Genomic DNA, 27,900 nt, shown 5'->3' on the forward strand with positions numbered 1-27,900 from the left:
TCTTCAGATGGTGTTGAACTTAGCAACCTCGGAGAGAAGAACAAATCAGTTTCGAGACTGGTGGGCACCGAGTATTCACTAACGTCCTTAGAGGCTCTCTTTGGTCGGTATCAATATTTCCCTTTCCCACCGACACACAAGGTAGGGCGAGGTAGCTTCTGTGCGGACTAGTCTGGTCGGCGAAGGTTCGGTATGGTTGGTTTGGAACCCATCCTGCCTGCTCCAGTAGGTATCTCGGGAGTGCTCTCTCTTCCTGATTGAGCACGACTGGCATCTTCGTGTATTCTCGGAGACCCGCAACAGTGTTTTTGAGACTCGCAACTATGCCACTCAGGTCACTCACTACCTCTGCATGAACATCAGGACCATCGGAACGCCGGAATAGCACTTACCCGGCTTCGGGCGCCGATTCTCGGGAAGTGGACCGGTCGGACTGCCGTGGGCATTTCCCGAGGCTTCGGCTTTCACTACATATTTACCAGCTCTAGATGTCTCTTCATGCACAGCTCCTGCTTCTCCTAGTCAATACAAGTCTCTCTCTCTCTCTCACACATGCGCAACGACTTGTGAAACGCTTTCAGCGAACCCCTCACTCCCAAGCAAACCCCACAGTCCACCATCATCGCCTGCACAAACGCGACAATGCGCCTGCCCTACACCCCCAACCCGCCACAGCCAGCGGACCCCGCCGAAGAGGCCATCGTCTCGCGCATCACCGCGCGTCGCGCACCGCGCCCCCTGCAGCCCCTCGACCTGACCCTCCTCCACAGCCCCCCCGTCGCCGACGGCTGGAACTCCTTCCTCGGCGCCGTGCGCACGCAGACCATCGTCCCCGCCGACCTGCGCGAGCTCGCCATTTCCCGCGTCGCCGTCGTCAACCGCGCCTGGTACGAGTGGATGCACCACGCACCCCTCGCCGTCGGCGCCGGCGTCCCGCAGGCCGCCATGGACTGGCTCAAGGGCCAGGCCGGTGACCTGGCCGAGCCGAGCGTCGCGGCTGAGGGGACGGGGCTGTTCGGGGACTGGCAGTGGGCCGCGCTGCTGCTGGCGGATGAAATGACGAGGAACGTGCAGGTCTCTGACGAAACATTTGCCAAGGTCAAGGGCTTGTTCGGTGAGAGGGAGGTTGTCGAGCTTGTGGCAACGGTAGGTCCTCTTCTGCCAGTCATGCGAGGAGAGTCCCGGGAAACGGCTGTTAACGATACTGATAGGTTGCTTGCTACAACTGTGTGAGCAGATTCCTTGTGGCGCTGGATGGTACGTGTCAAGGCGGTTTTCTATTGTCTGGCGCAACTTGCTAACTACCTGGGATACACAGTCGGCGAAAGAAATGCCACAGGCCCTGATGCGCCGGCTGCTCACTGAAAGGAGTTTTCTGGATGACCACATAAGACAGAAACACCGCACGAAAGAAAAGCACAAGCAGCCATAAGGGGAAAGGTGTAGTGAAGTGGACGACAGGGCCGAATCGAAAGGGACCAATGCTGTGGAAAAGGGGGTATCTACTCTAAGTGAAGTGCTGTGTCAAGATTGTAAAGGAAACTCGTCAGGTGTCTCGCCATTCCTCGTGTCGCACCTGGTGTGCTCTCATATCCCATATACGTGTTAGGGTGTCGACTGGCGGCCGTGAGCTCCGCGCTACCTCCGTCGCTCGTTTTCAGTATCATCAGTACGTCGTGAGTGGGCTGGTGTGCCGCTGATCCTCATGTCTCTACATGTGGTCGTCTCGTTGAGTAGTTGAACGTTACACTACCAGTCACGGCAGCTTGCTTAATGCGAGTTCCTGCTCAATCGATCTCTCGATAAAAGCGTGTCTCGCCTGCAGCTTTGGGCTCCTCTGCAGTTCCTCAACGACCCCAGCCCACCCGGTACGGTGGCTAGGTCTTGCGTTGGATGAATGCCCGATGGCCTGCGTTGTCAGCCTCCGCAGCGGTGGCTTTCTCTTAATCTCCTCATTTAGTGCTCGTGAGAGGAGCATCGCCGGCGTTGGGGCCATGGTGGGCGCTGGGGGAATCTTGGAGGCTGCGACGGCAGCAGTGCCAAGTTTCTCCGACTCCCTCTCCTGCCTCCTCTCCTTCTCCTTTGGCGACGACTGCTTCTCAACTGCTGGAGGCGCCCGCTCCGCTACGATGCCGAGGTAGACTACAAGAAAGCGCATGCGTAGCATGTCCAGCCTGCGATTGCGCTCCTCGAGATCGCGTCGCGTGACAGCCCACAGGACCCTCGCGCTCGCTTTCAGTGTCGTAGTTGTGTTGAAGCTGGCCAGCTCGTCATTTTCGTCCCCATCGAAACCGCTCGTTACGAACAGCGCGCACAAGGCCTCGCGCAGATCATCACCGGCTCGCTGGATGTCGCGCAAGAGGCGGACGAGTCGGATTTTATCCTCAAGGCGGGGCACCTTGGTCAGGTCGCGGTCGTAGCTTTCGTTCTCTTCTATGGAGGCATCGAGGGCGTCAAGGAGGAGGGCAGCTTCGCGGGGTGCTGCCAGGTAGGCGGCAGCATGCGAGGCCAGGAGCTGGCCGAGGACGACGAGAGACAGACAAAGGGCGGTCAACGCGAGTATGATGGTCCACTGCTGGGGGGCCGCCGCGAGTTCTTCCATGTTGAGAGCATAGAGACGGTATTCAAGAGAGCGATCCGGGTGAGTCGGGGAGCAGTGGGAGCAATTGGGACGGTCAGGACAGATGTGGCAGTACGAGGGAGATGGCAGAGAATGTGGTGTGAAAGAGGCGACAACGATGACGAGGAAGTGCGCGACCGCGAGGTTCGAGGTGGTGTGCGACCCTCGGTTGCGAGTGGGAGGATGGCGAGGGTTGAACGACCTGCTGCCGCCCCATCAGGGCCAGTCCGTCCATCCCTCACAGCATTCACAGGCGCCACCCCTCCCCCCTTTCGCCCCGCGCCGGCGCAAGGATGCTTGTCTGGCCTGTCTGGCCTGCGTTAGCGAGTGCTTCTCCGTTCATGCTGCTGCAACGGCGGTCAAACCGTGGGCTCAGTGTCCCCCTGTAGATGCAGGAGAAGCGCTGCTGGCTACTGGGCCAAAGAGCACAGGCGGGAGGCTGGGAAGCAAGCGTGCGGGGTCTGTAGTGGGCCAGGACCGCAACATGTTTGGGTTGAGGGTAAGGTAGGGCGCGAGAGGGTTGTCGAGAGTCGTACATGTATATCATGTGCTAGACCAAGCGACCCCGCCGGCTCGATTTGGATGGGATTCCATCGTTCGGTACGCAAGTGGAGAGCAGGCGGTTGGTGTTCTCTGAAGGTTGAGGCCTGCCTCTGACAGGAGTGATGAGGGCTGATGGCAGGATGGCAGGTCTTGCAGATGGGGGAGAACTTCCAGCGCACCGGGAGACCAGGCGAGCGCCGTGTTTCCCAACAAAGCGTCCACTGGGCGTTGGCCACATGGGTTGGGGGGCAATGCAGCCTGCAGGCCGACATGCGCCCGACGACGCAGTGGGTTGGCTGCCCTTGCTTCGCGGCGTACGCAGGGCATTTAGTGATCTAGACCCGTCTCACATGCGCCATGCTGAAGCCCCACTGAGCAAGCTTCTCCTGCCTGGCTGTACCAATTGTCACATTGAGTAACACTTTGCCCAATAAGACCCTACATCAACGATCCATGGTAGCAACACACAACTCCCAGAACAGAGTCAAGCAATGGTATAGGGAAACTGAGGTGTTCATATTATAATACTTTAACTGCCGCCTCCATGCCTTGTCCGGGGTATCAAGTGTCTGTCGACTCTAGGTGTTTCGCTCGCGTCCATTCTCCTCGTCACCACGCGCCTGCCTCTGTGTCAACCCTTACTGCTTTGCCTCGGCTTGCTTCTGGATGTCATGCTCGGCTCCGCGCTGCTGCGTCTTGCCCGTGTCGTGAAGGTCCTGGTAGTGCTGCTGGCCGCTCTTGTCACCCGTCAGGCCAGCGACGGCACCTCCAATAGAACCCTGGAGACGGTTGCCGACGCCAGACGCAAAGTCATTGACCTGGCCCTTCGCCTCCTGCTGCTGGCCCTCGAGGTTCTGCTGACGGCCTTGTTCCTTGAGGTTCTGGGAGCCAACGAGACCGCCGACGGCCTCCTTAGCCGAGCCCACTGTCTGGTTCCAGGAGCCGGCAGCGCGATCGGGGTCGTCCTTGGTGACGGCGCCGGAAGAGGACGCGCTGAAGCCAGGGAGCTTGGCTGTGGCGTGCGAGGCGCTGTACTCGGCGTCGGCCTTCTGCTGCTTGGCCTCGCCCTTGTTCTGGTCGGCTGTGTTGCCCGTGATGCTACCGACAAGGTTCTGGGCCGCGCCAGTAGCCGAGTCGAGGTAGGACTTGAGGGTAGACGTGTTGTCGTTGGCAGACATATTTGCTTGTGGTGACTTTCGGTAGCTATAGAAAGTTGTCGTTCAAGGTGGTGGGTGTGAAGAAGATGTTTTCTTTGTGGATATTGTGTGGATGATGATGAAGTAGAATAATCCTCTGTTTTGGCGGGAAAACATCATCTTTAAATACTAAGGCCGCGGCTGCCGTTTAGGCCAACGCGCCAGCAAGTATATCGCGTCTTCCAAGCCTCACGATGCAGTTTCCGTCTGTCTTTCCGTATGATTCGGCCTGTGATGTCATTCGGGGTAGCCCTGCACCTCCCCTATCCATCAAGAAGGAGGGCGTCGGCCTAGGACCGGGTTTGAGGTGGAGGGTGGAAGGAGGGGCTGTAGTTCTATGATGTCATGTTCTAGCTCTATCCTTGTCCAGCAACGACCACACGACCCCCTCACTCCTGCCCTACGTGTCGTAGACAAGCACGTTCCCGGAACCCTCCAATGAACTACGCGATTATGGAGCTGTGTTACACAATGGCGAAACCCGACTGTCTTCGACGCAATCGGCCCTTGTGATCTTTCGGCCTTGCTCCTGTTCTGCTGCCACACGTCCTGAAGCATTGATGGGAACGTGTCCTTTCTGGTTAGGACCATGCATGTGAGATGCCGCATGTCTCTGCTGGGAAGCAGCATGTTCCCAACCAAGCCCCAGGGCTGCCGTCAAGGCTGCGCAGACCCTTCCCAAGCTACTCGCGTAGCAGGCGTACCGCTTGAAGGGTATCGACTGCGAATTCTGCCACCCTGCACCAGGTACCGACTGCTTAGCCCCGACCGGGCCAATTCCGACCCTTGGCTGAGGACAATAAATCCACGAGGTAAACGGGACACGCAGACCATTCAGGCAAGCACGCAATGCTTCGACAGTTGTGTTTCAGATGTGTTCATTGTTTGGTGTGAATTCTTCAGCCAACGTCATCAGGCTTCCCACTAGTCGTGATACACCAACTGGCTTCCTCTTGTGCCATGTGAGCCCATATTTGTCCCTATCGACAGTAAGACTCTGATACAGGGAGCACTTTATGCCCGCTCCTCTCCCCACCTCCTAAGCCAAACTCCGAGATTCCCGTAAAGAAAGAATGACTGGCCTAGTGACAGGCCTCGCTCAATCATCCTCGCCTGGTGGTATTACAGAAACTAAAATCCACAAGGGTGGCCCCTAAACGAGGAACCCGCTAGTTAAAACCCATTGCCTCTCGTACAGCCAAGACGATCCCATAGGTCTTGCAAATTAGTGCTGGCTCCATTGGATCGTGCTGAGGTCGACACCGTCCTGGACAAGCTCCCACAGGGGACTCAGCTCACGGAGGAAATCAACACGCTCCTGGACGGCCTTCAGAACGTAGTCAATCTCCGCTTCGGTGGTGAAGCGGCCAATGCCGAATCGGATACTGCTGTGCGCGCTCTCATCGCTGTTACCCAGGGCTCGCAAAACGTAGCTAGGCTCCAGAGAAGCCGAGGTGCAAGCACTGCCGGACGACAGAGCAATATCCTTCAGCGCCATGAGCAGCGACTCGCCCTCGACGTAGGCGAAAGACACGTTGACACAGCCGGGATAGAAATGGTTCGGGTCGCCGTTCTGGTTCGTGTGCTCCATAGAGAGGAGACCGCCGAGAAGCCGATCGGACAGTGCCTTGATGCGCTTCGAATCGTACTATTGGGAGTCAGTCCAAAATTCCACAAAACCTAAACGTGATTGATGGAAATGGGTGCGAATGTATAATATTCAGACGGAGTGCTGTGTCACAACAATTGTCCTTGTCACGGGACTTCAGAAAGCCATGCATGTATAAGAGCAACATCATCATAATGGGGCAACGCGAAGATCGGCAAGAGAGAGAGAAATGTGACACGTACCTCCATCTCCTCGTACGCGATGCGGCACGCCTCACCAAAGCCGACGATCAGCGGAGGTGCGAGCGTGCCGCTGCGTAGGCCACGTTCTTGACCACCTCCGGTAATGATGGGATCCAATCTGACACGAGGGCGTCGCCTAACATAGCAGGCACCAATTCCCTTGGGGCCATAGATCTTGTGGGACGAGATCGACATGAGATCGATGTTCATCGCGTTCACGTCAAGAGGCATCTTCCCAACGGCCTGTGCGGCATCCGTGTGGAAAAAGACCTTGTTCTTGCGGCACAGCTTGCCAATTTCCTCCATGGGCTGGATCACACCAATCTCGTTGTTCACGGTCATGATGCTCACAAGGGCAGTCTCAGGCTTGATAGCGGCCTCGAGCTGAGCCAAATCGATAAGGCCGGAGTTGTTTACGGGCAGGTAGGTGATCTCGAAACCTTCGTCCTGGAGATGCCGACAGCTGTCGAGCACGCACTTGTGTTCGGTCTGGGTAGTGATGATGTGCTTCTTCTTGCCGGACCTCCCGAAGAATCGCGCAACACCTTTGATGCTCATGTTATTGCTCTCGGTGGCACCACTCGTGAAGATGATTTCCTTGGAGTCGGCACCAATGAGCTTCGCAATATGCTCGCGAGCTTCCTCGACAGCGGACTCGCTCTCCCATCCGTAAGCGTGCGTCTTGGAATGGGGGTTGCCGTATATGCCGGTGTAGAAAGGAAGCATGGCGTCAAGCACTCGCGGATCAACGGGCGTAGTCGCTTGCATGTCGAGGTAGATGGGCCTCTGACCTTCCTCCATGGTCGTGACCTGCTTGAGCACTTCGGCCATTGGGCTCACCACAACGTTGGAGCCATCAGGAGACTGGTCGATGAAATCCTTCTTGTCCAGCTTGATAGCGGTATCGACATTGACCTGTGCGTGGTCCTGCCTCGTCTCGGAAACGTTCCGTCGCTGCGTGAACTGCTGGATGGGTCCCGCAATGATCCTCGGCGTGCTGGGTAGCCTCCTAAGGGGAGAGGCGGCTGTAGTACGGCAGAGGCGGCCTGCCTGCCTCAGCGCTGATGTTGAGATGCTAGCCATGATGATGTGATGGTGATGGCATGCGGAGGGAATAGAAGGCCAGAAGGAGGAGGGGAGGAAGGTTTTGTGAGGGAGATGAGGAGGCCCGAGAAAAAAAGATATGTCAGCACTTCTGACTGGTGATGCGGCAAATCGGAGGCGAATGACCCACCCTAGCTTTCTCCATCATTTCATGCTCTTATCCAATCGCCCTGGTATTTTTGCAATTCGCGAGTTTTGCCCGTCGGCGTCCGTCTCTTGCTCGGGGATAAATCTGCTGCTCAGTGATTGGCTGCCACTCTGGCTGCCTGGTGCCGCTTGGCAAAGCCCGTCTGATGACGTTATGATTTGAGAACGCATCCGAGTGAGACGGATAGGCTTAGAAGCTTTGGTGAGGGGGGCGTCACGAAAATGCGCTGCAGGGCCTCCTTTTCTGAAAACATGCTCGATAAAACGCCGTTTCTGCAGTTGTCTTTGTGTTATAGTCTCGTCAAACTGCAGAAGTAGGAGGTCCAAATTGGCTTTGTGTAATCCACGTCTTCCGTCGTACCAGACTCCCACACTGGAGGACCTAGCGAGGCAGTAAGGTAACCTTGGGGTGTCAACGCGTCCCCCAATGCGTCTGTGATCGCACGCGCCACAAGCCAAGCCGGCCGCGGGACAGTTGGAGCTGATTGACTGTGGACACAGCCACGACTCAGTCGTCACCGGCACAGCACCAGCGTCACCAAATCAGGCCTAAGCCAGAGGCCGCCTTGCGCCTGCACCCATCCAAGTGTTCCCATTCCTCATAAGGTTGGAATGCCCTCACTACAGCTGTGCATCCTACCAAACCCTCGTACAAACACCCCTTAGAACAACAGCCCTACCGACCGCCCTCCCCCTCCTCCTACCGAGCATTCCGGCCCATCCGTTCGAACCCCAGCATGAGCTTTCGCGGCTTCCAGAAGAGCGTCGTTAGGGTACCATCTCTCCCCCACAAATTGAGGGGCACCAGCCCAGTCCCATGTCCCAGCTTGTCGTGTCGCGACAGGTTGTGTGTCGGTGATCTACGTACGAGCATTTTGACTGACCTGATATCTCGTCTTTGTCCTCCAGGCGCCGCAAACGTTCAAGTCTCGCTTCAATATTGGCGAGCAGACCAAAGACGCCGTCTACAGCGATTCAGAGCGCAGGTTCCAGGAGCTCGAGACCGAGACCAAGAAGCTTCATGATGAATCAAAGAAGTACTTCGACGCCATCAACGGCATGCTCAACCACCAGATCGAATTCAGCAAGGCCATGACCGAGGTCTACAAACCCATTTCTGGTCGCATGTCCGACCCAGACACCCTGAAGATTGAGGGCAATCCCGAGGGCATCCGCGCTTGCGAAGAGTATGAGCTCGTCGTCAAGGACTTGCAGGACACCCTGGCGCCGGAGCTTGATATGATCGAGACGAGAGTTATCCGCCCTGCGACCGAGTTGCTCGACGTTATCAAGGCCATTCGCAAGACTGCAACCAAGCGCGACCACAAGAGGATCGACTACGACCGGCATCGCACCACCCTCAAGAAGTTGCAAGATAAAAAGGAACGCAGTGCCAAGGACGAGAAGGCTTTGTGGAAAGCCGAAGGCGACACCGAGACAGCCACCCAGGAGTTCAACTACTTCAATGATTTGCTCAAGGAGGAGCTGCCGAAGCTCTTTGCACTCGAGCGCGAGTTCATCCAGCCACTATTTCAGTCCTTTTACTACATGCAGCTCAATGTCTTCTATACTCTGCACGAGAAGATGCAAAGCTGCGACATTGGCTACTTCGACCTCACCCGGGACATTGAGGAGGCCTTTCACGCCAAGCGAGGCGACATCCAGGAGCAAGCCGAAGCCCTCTCTATTGTCAAATTTAAGACCACTGGACAGAGGCGGCCGCCGAAATACGGCCGTCCCGCATTGGAGGGCCCTCGAACTCAGGGCCTCCTGACTGCTGGCCCTTCGAGCGCCAGCCCCTCTGTCCCGACCACCTCGAAGCCCCTCGCGCGCATAGGCTACACCCCTACCGGCCAAGCATCAGCAGACAGCGAGTCGCAACCACCTCCGCCGTACTCTCCCGGCAGCCCCGGCCTGCAGGCCATGGCGGCAGCGAAGGGCAAGCCTCCTCCACCGAAGCCGAAGCCGAGCCGTTTCAGTGCCGTGCCTGTAGCAGAGACCGTGACGGCTTTGTACGACTACGATGCTCAGGCCGAGGGTGACTTGAGCTTCCGAACCGGCGATGTCATAGAGATCATCACCCGTACGAAGAACGAAAATGAGTGGTGGACCGGCAAGTTGAATGGAAAGCAAGGCCAATTCCCAGGTTTGTCACCCATGATGTCCTCTCCTGCTCTGTTGATTCACTCAATGCTGATTTATTGCGCTACAGGCAATTACGTGCAGACAAGCAGCTAATACGACATTGTCGCGAGGCCACACGAACATGATTCAGGAGCAGACACATACTTCGAGCTTGAGGATAAAATCAAAAAAAGGCCTCATCCGTGTCCCTCTTACAGAGGAAGACGGGGTATAGTACGAGAGCTGAAGGAACTTGAGGAATGGATTGCATATGGAACACTTGGCGCATGCAGAAAGGGGGACAGCGGATTCGACCCGGCCGGGGTGGGAGCGAGGCCGGGCTTGCATTGTTGCTCCGAAGACTCAGGGATAAAACGAAAGACTTTATGACGGGTAGGCTGTCTTGTTTGTTTCGGATTCCATCTTCTTGTATTGAGGGAGAGCAGGCGTTGCTTAGTTGAACCGGAGTAGAGACGGGGGTGTGGTGTTGTGGGATGTGGCCTCGGCGCCTGCCCGACACATATAATCTAGTGGATTTATATTCTTCGCCACAACATGCATGGACATGGCGTCAGCTGTGAATGTATGACTTTTTTGAAGGGTGGTCATTGAAATGGCAATGGGAATTAATTTGTTATTGCACCCGGAGGTACACGAGCCGATAGCCGTGAATGCGCCTCCATTATCAATGGCGTGCCAGCCTTCTCTGGGAAGGGGGGGGGGGGGGGGGGGGGGGATGGTTCAATGTTCCCTTGGCTTTGAATAGCCCCCTTCATGTCACGAGTGCAATATGTATGCCGCTGCCCAATCCATGTATAACTAACCAACCTTATCAGGACAGCGCCCAGCAGCCTGTGGCTCCAATGTGTCAACTTCGCTAAGCGTCTATGGCGTAACGCAAGGCACAAAAGCTTAGATACTTTTCCACATTTATTATTCGCTACTTTATGGCGCTGGGGCCTAAACAACGCTCTGCTTCTGTGCGCGACGCTACGCTTGTTCGTCTGCTACCTACGTCTGTGTCTGTAGCCAGGGTCGAAGGATAGTAGAACAACTGGTCTCAGTACATTAGGACCTCGTTCCCCCAAGGCGTATACGATGGATCTTTCGTCCGCTGTTCCTTGTACCTGAAAACGTCCAGGGTAACGTGGGTTGAGGTCAAAATATGGGTTAGACTCCGTGTAAAGATTTGGTGCGGATCCAACGGGCCAAAATGCGGCCGGCATGGTGTCACTGCTCTTCGCAACAGATCGCAGTCGGAGCCAGGGCTGAGTTGGAGAGCTCATCTCGCCGCCTGAAACAGTGGCATAACATGGAAAGACTTCCAGAAAGCTCTCGCTGTCTTGATGGTATGAGCGGATGTATGGTCTATATGAACTGTATCGCTGAGATGTTTCGAGTGTGTGAACGAGTGAGGCTTCGCGGAAGCCTGAGGCCTGCTCCTTGGAAGCAACTGGTGAATTGCTGCAGGCAGCAGGGGCAAAGTCGAGAAAGGTCTTATAGGATGTGGTCACTGGAGGCCAAACAGCCTCTGGGCTTTCTGTCCGGACCTCGACAATGACCAACCTGCCGGTGTGCGTGTCGGTCTCCAGACTAATGGTCGTGTCATGAATCGGCCCCTCCTTGTGATTTCTGCGCCAGAGGCCTTCCTTGGGGGCAACCTCGAGTTTCTCGGGCGCTGCCAGGGGGAACCTAAATGCATAGTAATGCGACATCCAGTCTGCATCGCGAGCTTGGTTGGCATTCGAGGTCGCCGAGTTGGAAACGACATACATGTAGTTTCCAATGATTTCCACACACACAGTCTTACCCAGCTCATCCCCTACCGGTGCTGGCGTCCGAACTTGTGGCAGTTTCCAGGTGCGGTTGGATATGTCGAACAACTGCAGAACAAGACAACCGCGGCCATCGGCGACGTTTTCCCATTCTCCTACCCATACTTGCTCGCTGGTGTTGCGGACAAAGCAAAAGTCTTCTTGCCCAGGACGTGCCAACGGATATGTCAAAACCAGTTGATTGCTGGCAGGACGAAACACGAAGAGTGTGCTGTGTGTGTTCTGCTTCGTTCGGGACCTGCTGGCGGGTGCAAAGATGCACGACACGAGACCGTCTGCATAATAGATTGGCTCAACTAGGGGCTTCAAGTTCCAATCGCTTTCCACAAATCTAATGAGTTTCAGATGGATGACTATCTCAGCTGACGAAGGTTGGCGCAAGTCGAGAAGCCGCAAAGTATTCGGCATCAGCGTTCCTCGGTCATGTGACGTATAGCAAAGCATGCCATTGGAGTAGACAAAGGTATCTGCCATGGCAACAACGCCGGCAAAGAAGGGATTGGCGGTCGTCACGGCCAATTGCCGCTTGACGAAGCGTTGCAAGCCGTGAGCGTATGAGCCATGGAAAATCCGTGAGGAGGCATCTTTGAGTTCCAATGAGAACGGAGCATATATCTAGGAAAATCGGTCAGCCGGACACCCGTCGATTACTTGCGCGGGTCTACTTGCCTGGAGTGTCTTTTTGGCGATATGATCGTTATGCATAAGAGCCCAGTGCAGACGATGACAAGTCAGACTCGTACTGTGTATGTCCCGGGGTGCAAGTTCGGCGGCTATGATGGCCAGAACCTCGAAAGGAAGCCGATCAAGCCTTGCCATCGAAGCACTTTGTTGTTAACGTCACAGAGTCGGGGTTTGATAAGAGGGCGCGTATGCTGGCGGATGTGAACGGTGAGGATATCCAATGAATGCAGTGAAAGATGCTCTATATCATTCCTGGAACGGTTGATACCGGTACATGTCTTGTCGTCGGGGACTCGCAGATGGGAGTTCGATGAAGGATAGAATGATGCAGGCCCGCGCGTTCAAAAGCTTGCGGCGAGGGAGCGACCACAATGCAAAGTGCCCTCGTTATACTCTGTGGGCAAGAGGAACCCACGGCCTAATTACTAGAGTAGTTATCCAAGGCACCGTCGCCCAAGTCATGTTCCACCCATCCATTTCCTGAGCATCGCCCCATTGATTTATACGGGATGCGGCTCTGCTCAACCATCGCAGGGAAAGCTTGCTTTTGATGGCAAGTGAACAACGCATGGAGCCTAGATGCGATGTGATACTACCTGCAGGCCGTCAGCCACCGATCCAATGGGAATCAGTCCGTAAGGGCCTGCCGGCGAGGACATCGTAATGCGCATGTATTGCATCCTGGCAGGGATGCAGGTACAAGGAATCTCCGGATAGACTTACCCCGAGCAAGTTTGTGACCACGATTACAGGAGTGTCAGGTTGTTTAGGTAGGGAAAGCGGGGTCATGGATAGGAGTAGGAAGGGTCCAATGAAGGGAATCTGTGAAGAAAGGTGAGCCTCACAACACGTCGTTTGGGGCCCTAGCTGTTCCGGATGCATCACCTGTCCCACCTCTATCAATACAGGTTCAAGGTTCTGCCATTCATATTCCTCTCCACAGCAACACCCTTGTCTGTTGCCTCTTCAAGCCACTGGTGATGGAGGGGGGAACCAAATAACCAGTCGGATTGACAATCGCGACAGAGAACGCCCGCATTTTGCAAGCCACAGCCTGCTCCGGAATGACTTGTTCGGGCTGTGTTGAGGCTCAAGAAACATGCGTCACCACACCGGTCAGACAGAGGGCGTGCCTTGAGCATCTTTAAGATGCGGGGTCGATTTGGGGGCCAAAAACTAAACCGGCGTGTTCTGTGTCCTTGGGACCATCAAAGGTTTCCAGCTACTTCTTGTATCATGTGTCAGACACTCACCGTTTCGTAGACGAGGAGGAAGGCAATCATGCTTGATCTGAAGGGTGTGCCGTATTGAATGTGTTGGCTAGGCTAGGTGCCTTTACGCTGCCACGGATGCTGAGATGGTTCCCCACTGTTCAATGCCGTTCGTGCCCAATCATGACCTCCGCAAAAGGGTTTACTTGCGGCGCGAATCGTCATCAGCCAGCGACGCTCGAGAATCAGTACAGCCTGGCGCCTCCCTCCTGCAACACCATACCTGGCTCAAGTTGACTCTTGGTGCTGTCTCAGCAAGCTGCCACGTAGACCAAGAGACGAGAGATATCTCAAGACGAACCAGAAGACTACCGACGTCAGCCGACCATGACGACACATGATAGCAAGGATATTGACTTATGGTCAGAATGCACGACCGATACGATCCTCGAAGTAAGAACGAGTAAGATGAAAAAGATGCCCGGGCTCCAGATTGAAAGCGGAATCGACAAGTGTATGTGCACCAACTCTGTGCGTGTGACCCGCTTAGGTCTCGACGGTGATGAGCATGATCCAACCTTTCATGGTGGGGTGGACAAGGCTGTCCATGGGTGTAAGTGGCCTGGCATCTTGCAGGCCGTCACCTTGGAGGAGGTGAGACAGATGCTGACTTGACCCTACAGACTGCAGTTCCCACTATCTGGGTTGGCAGCGTGAGTACCCGTCCGCTGCAGGTCGTTTCCGCCCCGGGGGCTTCGGCGAGAACCTCGTCACGCGCCACTTGAATGAGCGCAATGTCTGCATCGGAGACAAATGGGCCGTGGGCGACTCTGTCGTACTGCAAGTCAGCCTCCCACGCCAGCCATGCTTCAAGCTGAACCATCGCTTCCAACTCAAAAACTTTGCGCCTAAGACGTTTCGATCGAGTCGTACGGGCTGGTACTATCGCGTCTTGGAAGAAGGAAACGTCAAGGCAGGAGACAGCATGACCCTGATCGAACGTCAGTGGCCCAAGTGGACTATTGAACGAGTGCAAGAGTTTCTACATCGGAACCAGGAGGACCTAGCGGCGAATGAGGAGCTGGCGGCTATCGAAGCAATGGGCGAGGAGAGCCGCGGCGCCTTCCAGAAGAGAGTGGCGAAGGCCAAGGCGAGAGCGAAGCGCAAGGGGGAGACGGAACAGAGGGAAGTCTGGCGCGAGTACTACATCGCTGAAAAGACGACGCAAACACCCCGCATCGCGTCCTTTCTTCTCAAGCTTCGCGTGCCCATTGACGAGGAGGAGCAACGGATCCCCGACGGCGCCCATGTGAAGCTCCTCCTCCCCAATGACCTGCAACGGTCTTATTCTGTCGTTTCGGGAAATCATCAGTGCTTTGAGCTAGGTGTTGCATTGGAGGACGCCTCGCGAGGCGGATCGAAGTGGCTTCACAGCGTCATGCCCGGACCGGACGCTGTGGTACAGGTGGGCAGATTCACAAACGACGTTCCCAACGCTAACGCGGCGAGCAACCACGTCTTTGTCGCTGGCGGAGTCGGTATTACAGCGTTTCTGGCTTCGCTTGAGGCATACCACAGCATCAATTACAACATTGAGCTGCATTACGCTGTGCGTTCGGCGGATGATGTGCCTTTTCGACAGCGCATTGAAAAGTTAGGCGCCAGTGTCAAAGTCTACGACAAGTCCAAAGGCCAACGCCTGGACATTCGCGAGATTGTGCGAACGCTCAAGTGGAACAGCCAGCTGTACTTCTGTGGTCCGACTCGCATGATTGAGTCTGGTCGCAGAGCCGTCCAAGAATTTGGCGTGGATGAGAACGAGGTTCACTACGAAGCTTTCTCAGCAGACACCACAGGCGACCCATTTGATGCGGAAGTATCCAATCGAGCTGGTAAGATCGTACATGTGACTCAGGAAGAAACGCTTCTAGAGGTCCTGAAGAGAGAGTTTGGAGGTGACCAAGTGGAGAGCAGCTGCGAAGTGGGGAATTGCGGAACTTGCAAGATCAATCTGAAGGATGGAACAGTCGAGCACAGAGGCACGGCATTGACGAAGGAGCAAAAGGTAAGTTCCATGCTGAGCTGTGTCAGCCGTGGAATCGGGAGGATCGTGGTTGAGGTGTAAGGGACCTTACCTCAGAGTGAAGCCATCATGGAGTGGAGCAAGTTGGGTCTTATCCACACATTGCTAGTGGTTGACTGGGGTAAGGCACGGGAACTTTGACCCCACCAGTAGCCTTATCTTTTACTTCCTCATTTTTTTGGAGCTGCCTTTTGTTCCATTGCCCAGTTCAGCCATTCTCGACTGATCCAGCGACACAGCTTCTCGCTCTTCCTGTCACATCTAAGACCGTCAACGACACCACATCGCGTACGCCCGATAGCCAACAGGGAAAACATAGTAATATGGCGACCGAAGAAACAGAGGATGGCTTCACCGTCTTCCCAATCCAAATGCCGGCGGTGCCCTCGTGCCCCATTACCGCCATCCACGAAATTCGACTTCGACGAAACACGCCCAAGATCCCAACTGCCATAGATGGTCGGAGTCTCTTCCTGAAGAATATTCCAGTAGATGCGTCAGAAGCACACTTTCGCGCTGTCTTCAGTCACCTCGTCGGCCCCGGCCGCTTCGAGAGCATCGCCTTTGAAGGCGAGCGCAGGAGGCGGCTCGAGCTCAATCCCGCCTCGGCTGCTAAGATATCTGCGCTCGTCAAAAAGAGGAAGCGCGATGAACAGGAGCTCGAGGAGCACGCGCGCGAGGAGGAGTTGGCGCTGCTGCCCGAGACGTGGACGCGCAGGATACACAAGAGCGGCGGCAGCGCCATCGTTCTGATGGCCGATGAAAAGAGTGTCGACCAGGTGCTGAAGGCCATTGGAAAGACCAAGAAGAAGAACAAGATGCCTGTTTGGGGTGAGGGAGTTGCTAGCGACACACCCGAGCTAGGCGCACCGTGGGTTGCGGCGCACCTGCAGCTGTCGAGGGCTGACAAGGCGGCGACGCAGAAGTCGGTGCACGCCTTCTTCAACGTGTTCAATCGCAAGGAGAAGGAGGCGGCTGAGACAGCCAAGAGACTGCGGAATGAGCCAGATGAGGATGGTTTCGTCACCGTCACGCGCGGCGGACGCGCAACCCCCGCGACAAAGAACGAGGCCGAGGCGGCACGACAGAAGATGGTCGACCGTGCGGCCAAGAAGAAGGACGAGACAAAGGACTTCTACCGATTCCAGCTGCGCGAGAGGCGCAAGGCCGAGCAAGCACTGTTGCTGAAGAAGTTCGACGAGGATAGGCAGAAGGTGCTTGCTATGAAGGAGAAGAGGGGAAACTTTAGGCCAGAGACTTGAAGCACTCCTCGACCCCTGCATACTACGTGGCCTACAGAACAGCGCGCGATCCAAGGTCAGTGGTATTTTTGCATTTTTCTGAGGTTTCCCTCATCATGATGACGCACGCGGGGCCAGCGAAGCACCTTGGGAGCAAAGGGTCTCAACCTGAAGCTCAACTGAGGTGTAATGTCGACACAAACCGCGTTTAATATCTTCTCAAATTGTCTGAAATGCTTTTATATCTCCCCAATCAAGTGAGTGTACTGTACGAGCTAAGGCTGACTACGACCTAGATCAGGCCCGTTGGCCATCTTAAAGCCAGCCATCTACGCGTGCAAGCGCCTACTTGCCAACAGAGGTTCAATCCCAACCACCTAGAACAGACTGGTACTCGTAGCGACAGAGACAACAGGAAACTTGCTCTATACATGCAACGAACCGCATATTGCGGCATGTAATTTACCTGAGAAGACCTGGAAGATGTTAGCTGCGGAAGATCGACAATACCAAGCAGGCATGGCGCAGGCTTTGTTGGCTCGTTGAGATCAATGCTTTCACAGCTCAGGCCTGGGTCACAACACGTATTCTCTGCAAGTCAAGTACCAGGAGGCTTAGGCATGAGGCTACAGCAGAGAACGGCAGCCATATCATGCTGAGTCAACAAAGAACATAATACCCTTTTTGACGATGCTGCTTCGAACCAGTATTTGATTCGGCACGAAGTGTGTTGAGCCCAGGTCCTATTGCTTAGAAATTGTCCCCAATAGAAAATCGGGCGGGTTGGCGTCTCATTGTCCCGCACTACGAAGACGAAGACATGTCCCATATGCTTTGGTGAAGTCAATGACCTCCCAAACTGCGAAATCTATAGATAGGCTTCTTACGCGGGCAGCGAGTTCAGTGAGCAGTTCATCGATTTATGTGTATCAGCCAACCAGGTAGGCCGAGCTAAAGCAGTTCATCTTGCTTTTCGTGCGTAGTGTTACAACAACGTCTCAAACAAAGCCCCTTACCCCAGCCGGCTGAATCATCTCGGCGACTGAGTGAACAGAGCGAGCTTCTCGTCACCCGCGTCCCATGCAGTCCCCTACCTAACTCATGGCTTCCATCTTTCCTTTATAAACTCCTCCTTCTGCGACTTGAGCGCCGCTCTTGTCGGCTGCTTGGGCGGCAGATCAGGCAAGATAGCGTCAACGTGAGCATGATCGCTATTCGCGATGGTAGCAGAGCCGCTCTACCGCTGCTGCTGTTTCTGGAGCCTCTGCATCTCGTTGGAGTACAGAATCTTGAAACCGTTGCAGAGACCTCTCATGTCCGGATACTGGTTCTTCAGGAGTTCGTATCCCTCGTGGTGGACCTTGACCGGCATGGCATTCACCCGCGAAGATTTGTTCGCCTTGAAGCAAAGCCAGAAGTATCCTGGATGCTTAGGGTTGATGCAGAAGGCATAAGCAGAGCGCGTAGGGTTGGCGTCGATATAAGTGGTGAGCCACTTTTCTGCGCTGGGGTTAGTCACGATGTAGTAGACGAGTGGGCAACCACGCGTAGTTATTGGGGCCTTGCAGCACTTACCAACGTCTGCCCTTGAGCGCTTGTCGAACTTGTCGTGTTGCATCATCTCATCAACCTTCTTGACCATGCCTTCGATGTAGCCGTGAATCAGCTCGTCAAGATCTTTGTACGTCATCTTGCCAACACGAAGCAGCTGGCCGAGGGAGAAGTCGTTGGGCTTCTGCAGCTCGAGGACGTCCACGTGCTGGAATACGCCGTCGGCAACCTTCCACGTAATAGCAAGGTGGTCGTTACCCTTAGACGAGGGGCGAATAACCTTCTCACCGTTGGGTTGGGTGCCGAGCCACTGCTCCGCCTCCATGCCATTGAAAGGCTTGAACAGCATATGGTTGATGACCCTTTGGGTTCGCCCAGTGCTCTTGTCTTTTTCACGGAGTTCCTCCTTGTCATCGGCCTCCAGTCGCTCATCCCATGTACCGTGGGGATGATACATGTGTTTCCGATAGCCGTTTTTGATGTCCCTCTCGTCAATAGAGAGCTTAGCCAGAAAGTTCTTGTACTCAACCGACACAAGCTTCGCTTGTACTGTCTGTCCGACCGAAATGACGCCCTTGATGCCCATGCCGGTATTCCTGTCGTGTTCGTTGGGCTCGACCCTGCCCTCGATTCCGCAGTCAAGCTTGACAATAGCGAATTCGTCTTTCACAACCCTGACATTGACGGGGATGATCATGCCCACTGCGAGAGACTCTTTGCTCTCGCCCGTAAGCATAGTGAAGATCTCGCTATCAGCAAGCGTGACAAAGTTACGACGCAGCTCCTCGTATGGTGCCTGGAGCTCCGCACGAATAGTCTCCAGAGTCGCACGCTTCTTCTGGCTGTACTTGTCCTCCAGTTGCTGGGCGTACTCCTCCAGAATGAGTTCGTTAACCTTCTCCTGGGCGTCATCTTTAAAGAGCTTGCGCACGATGGCTCCGGGTCCATTTTGATCTGTCTCACCCTTGACATCCTCTTCATCGAGTTCAAGGGCATCAGCTGCCATCTTGCGGCCAAGCTCATAGTCTTCCGGATGCACACGTGTGTTGTCGAGGGGATCAGAAGTTGGGTTTGTTGATTCGAAGTGGATGAAGAGGAAACTGGCGCAGTTGTTCCATACTCGGGGTCCGACCACAGGAATTTTACCACTGTCGATGTCTCCAACGAGCTCGGCTCGACTAGCGACGTAGCCACCGTTGGCGCTGATGGCTTTCAGCACACTCGTTGCCTTACGGGGACCAAGACCAGCAACGTAGGGAAGCAGGTTGGCCGTGTAAGAATCTCCAACAGCCTCGTTGATATCGACACCGCACAGATTAACCATGTCAACCATGGCAAACTCCAAGTTCTTCAGCAGCTTGTCCTGAGGTAGCAGCTGCTGACAGGGGTGGAAGGCGAGGGAGGTTATATCCTTGCCAAGAGCGGCATACTCTTTCAGAGGGTTCTGCATGTACCTTGCCAGTCCGATGCAGTACCGTGTGAGAGGGGCAAGTAATGGGTGGTCGGCGACAGCACGCGGGCTGTCTTTATATAGTCGAGCGACCTCGTCATTCACTACAATGACCTCAAGCAGCTCGGCACGATATTCATCGGTCTCAGGGTCGTCAAACTCAGGACCCATCAAACCCTTGTCGCTGATGATGTTCTCGAGCTCGCGAACAAGCTTATGGGTGTCTGCCGACCAACCACTGACACCAATGACATCTGGACGCCGCAGTTTGACAAGCTCCACGAACTCTTCGCGAGCGGCATCATTCCGTGTCAAGTTATCGAACCTGCCATGGTCTCCGAAGCGGCCCTCTTCGTCCATCCAGGCCCAACATGTCGCGTCACGGCCAGGGTCAGCCATGCCGTTTGAGAATGTCAGAACGCGCGGCGTAGTACCCAAAACCATTCCCTTCGGCTTGTAAGGTGATTGATCGATCTTCTTCGAGTATTCCTCGCGGCATGTGGTGAGCACTTCGTCCTGGCAGGCAGTGCGCACCGACTCCTTTACACCCTTGGCAACGTGCTTAAGGAGACGGGGAACGGCAAGCTCAAGAACCTTGGTCCTCTCGTCATTCCACCTGTCTGCGCGCTCGCTGTAGTTGTCGGACACAAACTCCTGTCGGAGGTTGCGCTTGAATCCTTCGTCGTTCTCCATACTGACCTTGACCTCAATCAATCCGTCTTCTTCAGCCTTCATCATCTTGAGAAATAAGTGTGGTTGGCGGGCCATATCACCAAAGCTTTGATGAGTAAGGTACTTGATCTCGTAAAATGGATGAGATTCGTCAATCTTCCGCAAGCCCTTTTCGGTGCGACGACAGCTGATGTCACCCATTTCGTAGAAGTTGGCTCGGAAATGTTTGCGCATACGAGGGCTCACAAAGAGCTCCTCAGCGTACATCTGACGGGCGGCTTGCAATACGCTGTCACCCGTGGGGAAGTCCTCGTCGATATATTGATCGGCCAGGTTATCAGGCAACTCGTTGTCGTCATCGGCCCAGACCTTGGGCCCTTCCCTGAGTGCGTTCCGCGCGAGTCGGTCTGGTGTGATACCATATGCACGAACAAAGTCGTAAACCCTACTCCTCCGTACCTTGCCGAACAGTGCGCCTTTGGAGCCGGGCCGCTTGGTCTGTTTGGCACTTCCATTCATAGAAGCAAGGTCTTTCAGCTGCGCGGCATACTGGAAGTTGAGATAGTCTTGTAGGTCTTGGAGCTCTTCCATATTCGCAGCTTGCGTGATCATGTCCTCAAGGATGTCGTCATTGACGCCCATTTCAGTTTTGAGGTTATCAAGCGTCTTTTCTAAAGCATTCCGCTTCTCCATCAATGATCGGAACTTGATGTCGAGCTCCAAGATGCGCCACAAGTCGTCTTGGGTCAGTAGTTTATCGGCGGTGATGATGAACTCCGGGGCATCGGGATCGTCCCGGTGCGCGGGGTTGCGCGTCTTCTTCGTATGAATGAGGTAGTCCTTGCGGTGTTGGAAGACATACGGCACTTCGACGCCGTCAACCACAAAGAACTCAAGAACCTTGCCAATCGCCTTGGTGAAGGGCCCGAGTAGATCTCCCTGGAGCATCTTCTTCGGCCACAGAAGGTTCGCGATCCAACGTGCCTCCTCTTTAAATTGCTCGGCAGTGAGCTGCAGGTGCTTGAAGGGCTTTCTGTCGAGTTGAAACCTCTCGGGCTCGTCGAGAGTTCGGATTTCGTTGTCTTCGTCCGTAAGCAACTTCTCGGTAAGTTGCGAGGGCTCGAAAACGTCCTTCAGCTCAATCACTTGCTCCTCACGCTCCCTCTCGCCCTCTTCCTCTTCCATCTGCAGTGCCCAGTCGTAGTCTTCACCATTGCCAAAGATGGCCTCAAAGTCTTCCAGGGCATCCTTGTCGAGACCGGTGGTGTCGACCACGCCAGAAACACCCTTATCGCGGGGACGGGCAACTTCTGCATCTTCGAGTCGCTGCATGCGTGCCTCCTCGTCCTCAGGGAAGTCCTCTTCGATGAAGTCGTCGAATTCGTCTGCTTGCGCTCGGAAGCTCGGCCGCCCGTATGGTCGTTCGTTGCTGTCCTCTTCGTCATCGGAAAACATATCCTCGAGCCCGCGACGCTCGGGAGGACGTTCGCTATCATCTCGATGGCCTCTCTTGAGACGTTTGAACTTGGGCTTTTGTCGAGGTCAGCTCTATAGTGCAACCGATGACTGCAGGATGCGTGTATACATACCTCGGACGGCTTCTTGCGCTCGACTTGTTCTCCTATCAGTTCCAAGTCTTCGTCGTCAAGTTGCGCTTCCTCTTCCCGATCGCGATGTTCCCTTTTACGTTTTACAACGCGCTCACGGGCATCTGAATCGTCACCTTCATCTTCTTCATCTTCATCTTCGTCAACGATGAAGCCCTCGCGAATCTATGCGAAGATTAGTGTCGCCCACTGCATGGCAGAACCACTCAGTTCGATTTACCTTGGCAGCTTCTTCTTCATCGTCGTCGTCGTCTTCTTCTTCCGACGAGTCCTCCAGTGCGTTTGTTCGTGCCTTCGAGGTGCGGCGCTCGCCATTCTCCTCTCCGTACGAGTCGTCTTCTTCATCATCGTCTAGCTCGGCTTCGCCACTGATAAGGTCTCGCATGGAGTTGCTCATGTTGGGCTACAGGTTGTGCGCCGAGCGCTGTCGAGCTATCCTCTCAGAAGGCAAGAAGCCGATCGTGCAAGTGTGGTCGCTGCTCGTACTGTATGGCTACCGTTCTCGTCCGTTAGGTTCTCGTGCAAAAGAACAAATGCCGTATTGATTGATGAATCGCCGATTTTATCGTAGATTCCGGGCTGTCGTGGGGGGACGTGGTGAGGCAGTGCCTTAACACATTGACGCGTGAAAGGAACGTGTATGTTCGTGAACCCAACTTTTCAGGGAAGGCTCGAGCCTCAGCTTGTAATGCTGCTGGTGCTTGTACTGGCGTAGTAAGATTCAATTGGGCGAAAATTGCACTCTTATATAACGATTTCCTTTCAAGAGTTATGATGCATAAAGGTGCTGTACTCTAGATGACATAAGCCGCCCTTTGCTCGAAACCTACTTACCTAAGCTTCCAAAAGCATGACAGATTAAGTCGCACTCTACATCTTTCCGCCTAGCAGGTACTTGATGTGCATCCGCAACTCAGGATATCCAACAATCCCATGCATTTATGGACAAGCTTGACAGGGGTGGGAGTACTTGGGTTTCTTTCTATTTTGGAGCAACAGGAATGATGTCCCGGGGTCAATATTCACGTCACAGCTGCAGGGAATCAGCGATAGAGTGTCAATGACTGGTCAAGTGACCTGAGACCTGAACCTTGGGCAACCCGACTGCCACGGCTACGTGAGTGCATCCTCGTGAAGCCCACTCCTGTTCGCGAGTACCCTGTGGCCAACTCCAATGTGAGATCCTCCCGACGACACAGGTTGGGCAAAACCAAGTACTGGTTGTGGCTGACAAGAGGCTCGTTTCGCGCTGAGCCAGCGACTAAAGTGCCATTATCATCACGTTGGCATCAGGCGCATCACGGGCCGAAGCGCAGCGAGACGATGGTTTCGCGTGATGACCAAGATTGAACTACTGATGAGGATTGGCTGCGTTTAGTCACGCATATGCACTCCTCGTCACGGCTTGCTCCTCGCTGCTGTTGGACAGGCACCCAGTCCAGGCAATATGGCAGTCGGAGAGATTTGTAGGGCATTGCATCAGAACGACCAATAAGCTTGGGTGCTGTCACTTGAGACACAAGCCCGTTTTGGCCACGGCAGAGCCCACGTCGTTAAGAAAGTTGGATGCTTTGACATCGTTGGCTGTAGGGGACGAAGGGTGCGTGACATATGATTTGTGACGCAGGATAGGAAGCTGCTCTGATGAGCCAGGCCCTCTACCTCCTGGTCGGGTACGAAGGTCGGAAGGCCACGGGTTCCGAAGCGGTGCAAGGTACGGGCTCATTCTCCTTCGAGGTGAAGCAAATGGAAATGTGAGCAAATCTGCAAGGAAGCGGCCTAGTTAATTTACAGGTCCCCATCTCGTAGGGCAGATCATGACACTCCAGATGGGTCCATGGGTGCTCGGGGCGTTCCAGGCGTCTATGGGGCCCCCCTAGCTGCTCGCGTCTTTCGTTCCTTCAGCGAACTTCCTATCCGAAACCCCTCTCCGGCCGCATCCCCTCCTTCTCCCATTTGTCGCTCCACCGCAAGTGTCAGGATCCCCGTCGCCTCTCTGCTGACACGCCACATTTCCGATTCGCGACTTGTGCTTCTGCTGAGCTTGACACGTCTCCCAAGACACACGGTTGTTGCGCACATCTCGGGCCTTTACGTCGCTGTGGGTAACCTTGTATTACCAACTTTCCGCGTACCTGTCATTCTGTCATTCTGTCATCCCCTGAACGGTACGCCTGCCTAACCGCCTAAGCGCCCTGGTCTTTGGTGCTGCTGCTCCGGCACTATCGACTTGTCGTACCCGATAAAACCCCCACCTCGACCGGAAAGGGACCAGGGGAACGACACTGATTAAGTGCTCCATCCTCCTCACCACACCTCGCCAAAGCGTAACATCAGGTACGCCGCGCACTTTTCTGGCAACCTGTGCCTCGTACGCCTCGCGAGGTCTCCTTTATTTCACCTTGACTTTGAACGTCAAGTCGAGATCCGCCGCCCAACCTGTGCTGCATGCAACCACTGCCCCGCGCCTCAGCTCATCCGTTCCCCCTCTATGCCATCGGCTGCCGACACCTGACGACTTGCAACTACCGATTCATCTTCAGCGCAGGCTGTCGCCTCATCTCTGCTTTGAAAGACAATCTACGGACAGCAGAGAGTCACTTCGCTAGAAAATCTGTCCGGCTCCGACTTGTGGCTTCTTGAAGCCCATTGCTACCCAATCTTCGACGCCTCCGAACGCCGGTCGGCCACGCACATCGCCCAATATGCCCGATCCTTTCGCTCCGCGCTCGATGAAGCGCAAGAACGTCAAGGGCCTCGCCCTGACGCCTGCTGCTCCCAAACCGCCCCCAACCGCCGAAACTAGCAGGCATGACTACGATTCCCGTGATCAGGACGGCAACGACCAGAGCGCACAACTCGAGATTGGCATTGAGTACAAGCTGGACCTGAAACAAGAAGACCTGGAGGTCCTGAAAGAACTGGGATCCGGCAACGGTGGTACGGTCAGCAAGGTTAGGCATGTTCTTACCGGAACTGTCATGGCCAGAAAGGTGATGCTTTGTGCATACTCATGTTGATGTTGGGCATCACGCTAACGGTGCACAGGTCATCCACGTAGAAGCGAAGAAGGAGATGCGTAAACGTATAGTAAGAGAGCTACAGATTATGCACGGATGCCACTCGGCAAACATTGTCAACTTTTACGGCGCATTCCTCAACGACAACAACGATGTCATCATGTGTATGGAATACATGGACGTTGGGTAAGTTTTTCTCCGTTCCTGGAATTTTAGGCGTACGTCTGACACATTGGCTTAGTTCTTTGGACCGGGTGTCGCGGGTCTTTGGTCCCATTCGAGTCGATGTGCTCGGCAAGATCGCTGAAGCTACATTAGGTGGCTTGACGTACCTCTACTCAAAGCATCACATCATGCACCGCGACATCAAACCCTCCAATATTCTGGTCAACTCTAGGGGCAGCATCAAGTTGTGTGACTTTGGTGTTTCTGGCGAACTTGTCAACTCTGTCGCAGACACTTTTGTTGGCACATCGACTTACATGGCCCCTGAGCGTATCCAAGGCGAAAAGTATACAGTCAAGTCAGATGTCTGGAGTTTTGGCCTTACCATCATGGAGCTTGCCATTGGAAAGTTTCCGTTCGCCGCAAGCGAGCAGCTATCGGATGGGGATGGTGCCCCTGCTGGTATTCTTGACCTGTTGCAGCAAATCGTTCACGAGCCCGCGCCGAAGCTGCCGAAGAGTGACGCATTCCCTTCTATCCTCGAGGATATGATTCAAAGGTGTCTCTCTAAAGTCCCCGAGGAGCGGTCCACGCCTCAGGAATTGTTTGTAAGTACCTGCCCAATTGCTATGTCTACCGGGTTCCCGTGCCACACGAAGAGACAGCGTTTGACCGAACACTCAGGATCGTGATCCATTTGTGCAGGCTGCCAAGAGAACGCCAGTCAACCTCCGTGACTGGGCAGTCAGCATGATGGAGCGAGACAACCGCAAATCCCACCTGGCCCCACAACTGTCACCTGCTACACGAGAGCTGCTAAACTCAAGCGATTCACCAACGTACCATAACAACTCCAATGATGACCGCCCATTCGATACGCCAACCTCGGGAGAAATTCCAATCGCTGGCGCTGGCATCATATCACCAAGAGATCAGTACGGACCTTCGCACAACCGATCTCCCACTAGAAATGGGCTGCCATCTGGAAGATCCACAGGACCAGGCCATCCAGGAATGGGACAGAGGATTGTCACTACCAATTCCATCCCCAAGGCCGGTGATTATCCCAATAGTGCCGGCCCCGCCAGCGCCAGTGCTGCCACCTTTAGTCTCCCAGTTCGCCCAGCGCCACCCGGAGGTCCTCTGCCGCCTCCACCACCCCGGAAAGGAACTCCTGACGACGGCCGTAGGGAGAACAGAAGGCAGGCTACGTTCGGCATGCCGCCGTCCAACAGAGGCTACATGAATGACGTTTACAATGGGTCCTCGAATTAAGCGCCAGCACCTGAAACAGCCTACACATGCTCAACACCATTTTCGGCTTCCTGCGAGGCTCACTGTCTTGTCACTCCGGTCAGAAGAGCTTGCCTCACAAACATCGCCACGGAGCCCATACATGATGACCGGGTCCTTACAATGATGAGTGGAGGCCATACGCAGAGTTCACATGTACGTCGCCAGACTAGTGTGACGCTCATGTTCTTGGCCTCCATATTAGTTTGGCACAGGGCTACTCTCCCCCCTCGTTGTCAACCGCTTCGTACATCTCTCTCGTTGCCTGGTGTGGCACTCTTCAGCATCTTTCGGCGTTTGGATTGAGCCCGTCTATCTTGGAGATCTGTCATTACATTCGACTCACTCTGCGTACCATCAAATAGTTGAATAGGCCTGTCTGGAACAAGTGGCTCTGCTGGATCGTCCAGAGGATGATCTGATAGAAGATTGGGGAATCAGGTACCCAGACTGTGAGGACTGGGATGTCACTGCAGGCGTGCAGATCACTTAGACACCACAATCAAGATTTCTTTTCATCAATATTTGCATCAAGTTAGGTCTATCTGATATTTCCTGGCTTTAGCCCACCACCTCGCCTTCTCTAGTGTTGTGATTGGCCTTTGCATAGCGGGAGTCATACGTTTGATATACATTTTGAGGTTGTTCGGGCTTTTTCTACTCGACGACAGTGTCCCGGCTTACGAAACCTTCCTCGAGAATGGATACAAGGTCGTCTAAGCGGCGAATGGCCAAATCAGTATGCTCATGGTCCACTAGATGGACATTGACGTCATTCGCTAACAAGACGGTCGTAGCACCAGCCTTTCGGCCTGCTGTCATGTCATCGATGGAATCGCCAACCATGATGAGTCCTGAAGCATCAGCTTCTACCTCCGTGCCTGTTTCGGTCGCCTCTTTTAGGAGACCCCAGCTCCGAGCAATGTGCAAAATGCCTGCGGGATCGGGCTTGGGTGGACGAAAGTCTCTTGTGACGATGGGCGCAAACATGCTGCCTGAGAGAAATTTGCCGAGCAAGTGAGCGACTGGGGCATCGAAGTTGCGCGTGCATATGCCCTTGCGAATGCCCCGCGAGTCAAGGTAGGACATGAGTGTCTCGAGACCTGGCTGGGCGACCTGGGTGGCCATAGCCTCGCGCTCGATGGCGCGAATCGACTCCATTGCTTTCTCCTGTGCCCCGGGCGTGGGAAGAGAGTAAATGTGGTCGAGAATGTCGACGGATTTGGTAATACCAAGAGCGCTGCGCATTTGTCCGAACATGTACGTCTGCGGCTCACTTGATATGTGATGTAAGCATTTGCGGTTGATGATGCGGAGAACGTCGTGGGTTGGGGGCGACGTACCAGAGTGTACCGTCGACGTCAAAGACAACGCCTTTCAGGAGGGGAGCATCGGATGGAGCACCTTGCTTCAGAGGCGCGAACCGCCGAGGGCTATAAGACGCCATAGTCGACAGAAATCTTCGCATAGAGTGAAGGTTGCGAATCCGGAAACCTTGTTGAG

General features: G+C 54.7%; 9 protein-coding genes across 9 annotated transcripts; 4 read left to right on the forward strand and 5 right to left on the reverse strand.

Moving 5' to 3' along the window:
- Positions 1 to 642: 642 nt before the first annotated feature.
- Positions 643 to 1,365, forward strand: D7B24_009584 (uncharacterized protein; the record flags this gene model as incomplete). Its single annotated transcript, XM_028643654.1, has 3 exons — positions 643 to 1,146; positions 1,212 to 1,257; positions 1,319 to 1,365. The coding sequence occupies 3 exons, from the start codon at positions 643 to 645 to the stop codon at positions 1,363 to 1,365; spliced, it is 597 nt and encodes a 198-aa protein (XP_028492788.1).
- Positions 1,366 to 1,756: 391 nt separating this feature from the next.
- Positions 1,757 to 2,602, reverse strand: D7B24_009585 (uncharacterized protein; the record flags this gene model as incomplete). Its single annotated transcript, XM_028643655.1, has 1 exon — positions 1,757 to 2,602. One exon carries the CDS (start codon positions 2,600 to 2,602, stop codon positions 1,757 to 1,759), a length of 846 nt encoding a protein of 281 aa, XP_028492789.1.
- Positions 2,603 to 3,801: 1,199 nt separating this feature from the next.
- On the reverse strand, positions 3,802 to 4,341 carry D7B24_009586 (uncharacterized protein; the record flags this gene model as incomplete). Its single annotated transcript, XM_028643656.1, has 1 exon — positions 3,802 to 4,341. One exon carries the CDS (start codon positions 4,339 to 4,341, stop codon positions 3,802 to 3,804), a length of 540 nt encoding a protein of 179 aa, XP_028492790.1.
- Positions 4,342 to 5,584: 1,243 nt separating this feature from the next.
- Positions 5,585 to 7,293, reverse strand: NFS1 (cysteine desulfurase; the record flags this gene model as incomplete). The annotated part of the gene is made up of 3 exons (XM_028643657.1): positions 5,585 to 6,007; positions 6,086 to 6,110; positions 6,173 to 7,293. The coding sequence occupies 3 exons, from the start codon at positions 7,291 to 7,293 to the stop codon at positions 5,585 to 5,587; spliced, it is 1,569 nt and encodes a 522-aa protein (XP_028492791.1).
- A 905-nt stretch (positions 7,294 to 8,198) lies between these two features.
- Positions 8,199 to 9,699, forward strand: D7B24_009588 (uncharacterized protein; the record flags this gene model as incomplete). The annotated part of the gene is made up of 3 exons (XM_028643658.1): positions 8,199 to 8,234; positions 8,371 to 9,607; positions 9,674 to 9,699. 3 exons carry the CDS (start codon positions 8,199 to 8,201, stop codon positions 9,697 to 9,699), a joined length of 1,299 nt encoding a protein of 432 aa, XP_028492792.1.
- Positions 9,700 to 13,702: 4,003 nt separating this feature from the next.
- On the forward strand, positions 13,703 to 16,660 carry D7B24_009589 (uncharacterized protein; the record flags this gene model as incomplete). Its single annotated transcript, XM_028643659.1, has 3 exons — positions 13,703 to 13,928; positions 13,999 to 15,380; positions 15,638 to 16,660. The coding sequence occupies 3 exons, from the start codon at positions 13,703 to 13,705 to the stop codon at positions 16,658 to 16,660; spliced, it is 2,631 nt and encodes an 876-aa protein (XP_028492793.1).
- Positions 16,661 to 17,876: 1,216 nt separating this feature from the next.
- Positions 17,877 to 22,316, reverse strand: SPT6 (Transcription elongation factor spt6; the record flags this gene model as incomplete). The annotated part of the gene is made up of 4 exons (XM_028643660.1): positions 17,877 to 18,139; positions 18,215 to 21,842; positions 21,902 to 22,084; positions 22,140 to 22,316. 4 exons carry the CDS (start codon positions 22,314 to 22,316, stop codon positions 17,877 to 17,879), a joined length of 4,251 nt encoding a protein of 1,416 aa, XP_028492794.1.
- A 2,308-nt stretch (positions 22,317 to 24,624) lies between these two features.
- STE7 (MAP kinase kinase (MEK)) lies at positions 24,625 to 26,379 on the forward strand (the record flags this gene model as incomplete). Its single annotated transcript, XM_028643661.1, has 4 exons — positions 24,625 to 24,912; positions 24,968 to 25,125; positions 25,181 to 25,712; positions 25,789 to 26,379. 4 exons carry the CDS (start codon positions 24,625 to 24,627, stop codon positions 26,377 to 26,379), a joined length of 1,569 nt encoding a protein of 522 aa, XP_028492795.1.
- Positions 26,380 to 27,054: 675 nt separating this feature from the next.
- Positions 27,055 to 27,865, reverse strand: D7B24_009592 (uncharacterized protein; the record flags this gene model as incomplete). Its single annotated transcript, XM_028643662.1, has 2 exons — positions 27,055 to 27,673; positions 27,741 to 27,865. The coding sequence occupies 2 exons, from the start codon at positions 27,863 to 27,865 to the stop codon at positions 27,055 to 27,057; spliced, it is 744 nt and encodes a 247-aa protein (XP_028492796.1).
- Between the last annotated feature and the right edge of the window lie 35 nt (positions 27,866 to 27,900).

This window comes from Verticillium nonalfalfae (genome assembly GCF_003724135.2).
Source record: "Verticillium nonalfalfae strain VnAa140/NRRL 66861 chromosome Unknown scaffold_98, whole genome shotgun sequence".
Lineage (NCBI taxonomy): Eukaryota > Fungi > Ascomycota > Sordariomycetes > Glomerellales > Plectosphaerellaceae > Verticillium > Verticillium nonalfalfae.